General features: G+C 50.8%; 1 protein-coding gene across 1 annotated transcript; it reads left to right on the top strand.

Annotated features, from left to right (window-relative positions):
* Positions 1 to 674: 674 nt before the first annotated feature.
* Positions 675 to 1856, top strand: LOC121502500 (uncharacterized). The gene has a single exon (XM_041776209.1). The coding sequence runs from the start codon at positions 675 to 677 to the stop codon at positions 1854 to 1856; it is 1182 nt and encodes a 393-aa protein (XP_041632143.1).
* Positions 1857 to 4914: the final 3058 nt, after the last annotated feature.

Here is a 4914-nt window from a genome sequence, read left to right as displayed (position 1 = left end):
ATTGAAGGAAGAAATTCCCCCCCCCCCCCCCAGCCGAACATTTTGGTCCTCAGAGCCGAATTCTGGATTTTTGGATTTTTTTGGATTTTTGGACTCCGGATTTTTCAACTCCACACCAGCAGTTCTCGGCGTTTTCTTATTTCCCAAGATAAGTACGAACTATTCCGTCGCCCAGGGGGTGGTAAGGGTGCGACAATCCAAGGCAAAGTCAACAGGGCAACTGTTGATGAATATTCCTTGGCTCAAATGTAACACCAAGTCGACTCGCAGGTGAATATCAGTCTGATAGACACCACCTTCTATTCGGAGAAGGTCCTCCGCGCGGTACCTCCTGGAAACGTACTACGGTACGGCCAATGCGAGTGGCACCTCCTGTGAATACCGCACCCAATAATCCTCTGACTCCCAATCCCTACCAAGACATGGGCAAGTCTTGAAACTGCCTCCCCTCAAGTCAGGCGTGTAAAGCGACCCGTGCCCACTGACTATAAGGTTCGCAGCTGAGGGGTAAACCAGCTGTGTTAGAACGGAGCCTTCCTAGGGCCGGGCAACCCTAGGTCGGAACGAGCCTTGCCGTGGCTTAGGGGCGAAGCCACGGTCGACCTTACTTCAATGCCCCAAACCCCTCGGGCCCGCCGCGCTCGCCCCGTCGAGCAACGCGGGCGTTTATGAACATGGCTACAACAAAAAAATCCGCTTCGGACCTCGTGGGGGAGGTAAAACCCCAAAAACCGGCGACTGATAGTGAATTGGACGAGGAGGAGCTACTGCGCTCAGATGATAAGACTCTGGCTCCGTCCATTTCAGAGGGAAGTGCTAAGACCAGCACACCTCAAGCGGCACAACCAACAACAAGTAAAGCAGCGGCAAGCCAAGCCAAAGCGACAGGCGAACACGGGAAGTCAAAACCGTGGACCCACCAACAAAGAAAGGCGCAAGCCAGCAAGGCCCATTTCATCCTCGCTAAAATAGCAAGGAACGAAAAGGAGGGCAAAGCCGATCCGCGCGACCTAGCAGGCAAAGCCAGGTACCTCGCAGTGATCGAGGAATATGAGCGATTCGAAAAGGAGCACCCAGAAACGCTTTTGCCTCCCCAAACGAAGCGCAACCGCTCACAAGAAGTGAGCGAGAGCGCTCCGAAGAGAGCCAAAGACGCGAAGGGCGCCCCAAGACCGACAACTTTCGTCAAGCCGGCGAAAAAATTCAGCGAGGTGGCCCGAGATAGCCTCGCTATGGCACTTGTTGATGAGCTCAACGACGACGGACGCCTTCTGATGGAGAAATGGAAGGAGGTCGAGACCCAGTTGGCAGAGATGGTAACTGACAAACTACTGTCCGAGCCAACGGGTCAGTCACCCTCCTTTGACTCCTCGGACATGGTTGGGGGGCACCGGGTGATCAGATGCGACGACGAGTTCTCAAGGGACTTCCTGGCGGATTGCGTTGCCAGACTAGGCAAGGCATGGAAGGGGATTAGCATTAAGCTGGTCCCCGCCAGGGACATCCCAAGGAGACCCAGAGCTCGCATCTGGTTACCCAAGGGGCTGTCTAGCCATGAAAGGGTGCTCAAGACTCTGCGAGCAATGAACAAGGGAGTCGATATGGAGGACTGGGCCATTCTCAAAGCCGAACGAGAAATGAAGTCCAGCCAGCCATACCTGTTCATCATAAATCAGCGCTGCCTAGAACAGCTGAAGGCAGCTGACAACAAAGTCCGGTACGGCATCAGGAAAGCCAAGGTGAAGGTCTTCCTGGACGAACCGGACGATATACTAGAAGACGAAGTCGAGGACGCCAACAAGCTGCTGGACGATTTGGCGATCGACGACAGCTCCCCCAACACCACCCCAATCTAATGCCGACGGTCGTTCAGATAAACCTGAAGCGCAGCTCCCACGCTTCAGCTAATCTGGGGGTCCTTCTCCGGGAGAAGGACATCGACATCGGTCTTATACAAGAGCCATGGACTAGAGACGGACGAATCTCTGGCATGGCCATAAAGGGATACACAACACTATACACAAACTCGACAGGTAGGCCGAGGGCGGGTATAATCGTTAAAAACAGTCTTAATGCTCTTCTTTACCCCAACCTCAGCAACTTAGATCTAGCAGTGGCAAGATTCAAGGCGGCGGATGGGACAGCCATACTAATAGCCTCCGGATACATGGATCACGACGAACCTGCACCACCTGAAGCGTTTAATAGGGTGATGCAGTGGGCCGAGGAGACTAAGACGACGCTCATCCTCGGGTGCGATGCCAACGCAAGGCACACACTGTGGGGAAGTAAGGAGACAAACGAAAGGGGTGAGTCTCTCTTCGATAGTATTATATGTCGTGACGTCACTATTTGTAACAAGGGAAACACGCCCACCTTCATCTTTCCAAGTACGGAAGGATTTCAAGGCTGGGAAGAAGTCCTAGACATAACCCTCCAAATGGAGCATAGCGATTATAAGGTAAGAAACTGGAGAGTCTCTACACAAGACTCGTTTTCAGACCATAGATACATATTCTTCGAACTCGTGATGCCGATATGCGAAACGGCGCCGAAGCGAAACCCTCGTAACACTGACTGGGACAAATACGGAAAGATTGTACAGTCAAAGGTCAACGACAGAAGGATCAAGACTCGATCCACCCCGGAGAGAATAGACAAGGAAGTAGAGGACTTCATAAATATTCTGAACAAAGCCTACAAAGAGTCATGCAGACTAACATACTCAAAGAAGACATACCCACCATGGTGGAACAAAGAGCTAAGCGAGCTCAGAAAGAAAGTTCGGAAAGCCTTCAACACAAGTTACGGAACCAAAGACTGGCAGCCGTACAAAGCAATACACAAAGAATACAAAAAGGCAATCTACGTAGCCAAGAAGGAATCTTGGAGCAGCTACTGCGAATCGCTTGAAGGAGTCAAAGATACGGCGAGGCTAAGTAAAATCCTATCGAGAGGACACACAAGCCCCACGCTCATAAATAAACCCGACGGGACAGGTACGTCGGCTAAAGAGTCACTGGAAATACTGCTGAATACGCATTTCCCAGGAAACCAAAAAGAAGAACCTAGAATACTGGAAAGCCAGGGGGCAGACCAGCAGCTACAAGTAGAAGAGATCATCACCATGGAAAGAATCCATTGGGCGATAGATTCCTTCGACAAATACAAAAGCCCGGGTCCAGACGGAGTAATACCGGCAATGCTACAAACAACGAAAGCAAGCACGGGAAAATGGCTGCAAGCAATCTTCCAGGCATGCATTAAAACAGCACACATACCACTTCCATGGAAGGAAGCGAGGGTAGTCTTCATACCAAAACCAGGAAGAAGGGGACACATCCAAGCCAAGGATTATAGGCCGATAAGCCTTACCTCCTTCCTAATGAAAACACTGGAACGGATCATTGATATCCACATCAGAGAAAGAACGGAGAAAAACCTTTCCAATGCGCAACATGCGTACAGGAAAGGCAGATCCACGGAAACAGCATTACACGAGGTAGTGCGATACATAGAAAAGGCTCTACTTTTCAAAAACTACGCCATGGCCACCTTTCTGGACATAGAAGGAGCCTTTAATAACGTCAATGCGGATTCCATCCTGAGTTCCCTCAACGGTATAGGAGTAGAGGGAGGCATCAGGGCATGGATTGGCGCAATGCTGACGAGCAGGAGGATAACAGCCGAACTGAGTGGCACTCATCACACAAGATTTGTGAAGAGGGGCACACCTCAGGGGGGAGTCCTGTCCCCACTGCTCTGGCTGATAAACATGGACGACATACTAAGAACACTAAATAGCGAAGGAGTAAAAGTAGTAGCATACGCAGACGACGTAGTTCTACTCACTTCAGGACCATTCCCCGACGTCATCAGCGAACTAATGACAAGGGCACTCACGAAACTCAATTCATGGGCAAAAGCCTGCGGATTGGGCATAAATCCAAGTAAAACGGAACTAATGCTCTTCACTAGAAGAACTAAGATCCCTAGCTTCACAAAGCCAAAGATAGATGGCATAGAACTAGAGATATCACAGCAGGCAAAGTATCTGGGAGTGATACTGGATGCGAAACTGTCATGGAAACAAAACATCAACGAGAGAGTCAAGAAAGCAAGCATAGCATTCTATTCCTGCAGGAAGATGTTCGGAAAGAACTGGGGCATCCACCCCAGGATAATAATATGGCTTTACACAGCGGTGGTAAGACCCATACTCACATACGGAGCACTAGTATGGTGGCCAGCATTAACTAGGGCATACAACGTACAGAAACTAACAAGGATACAGAGATCGGCATGCGCAGGAGCCACAGGAGCACTGAGATCATGCCCCGCGGCGGCGCTGAACGCCATCCTGAACATGATACCGATAGAGCATTTCATCAGGAACACTGCAGCACAAGGTGCGGTACGACTTAAGGCTAGCCAAAGCTGGAAAGACTACCACACCGGGCACTGCAGGATTCTGAACGAGATAAACTATCGGACGACAGTAGACACAGACTACATGACAACCGAACTGCGATTCGGTAACACATACACCACTATATACCCTACAAGGGAAGACTGGAAGAGAGGGAGAGTAACCGAACCGGACGAAGTATCACTCTACACCGACGGCTCAAAGATGAGCGACGGAGTAGGGGCCGGAATCTACGCCGAGAGCTGGAAGGTGGAGGAATACTTCCACCTCCCAGAGTCAACGACGGTTTTCCAGGCGGAGGTTCTCGCGATACTGAAAGCTGCCGAACTTTCGCTAGACCGAGGCCTCCGGAATACCAAGGTGAGGATATACTCAGACAGCCAGGCGGCGATCAAATCCCTCGCACAAGCACGGACGACTTCAAAACTAGTGGCCAAATGCAAAGGGGCACTAAACAGACTCGCAGAGGACAACAGGGTACAAAT

This window comes from Drosophila kikkawai, chromosome 2L (genome assembly GCF_030179895.1).
Source record: "Drosophila kikkawai strain 14028-0561.14 chromosome 2L, DkikHiC1v2, whole genome shotgun sequence".
In the NCBI taxonomy this organism is placed as follows: Eukaryota; Metazoa; Arthropoda; class Insecta; order Diptera; family Drosophilidae; genus Drosophila; species Drosophila kikkawai.
This window is presented reverse-complemented; position numbering and strand designations above follow the sequence as displayed.

Coding starts and splice junctions, on each gene's coding strand:
- LOC121502500 (XM_041776209.1), top strand. CDS start 675: ATGGCTACAACAAAAAAATCCGCTTCGGACCTCGTGGGGGAGGTAAAA.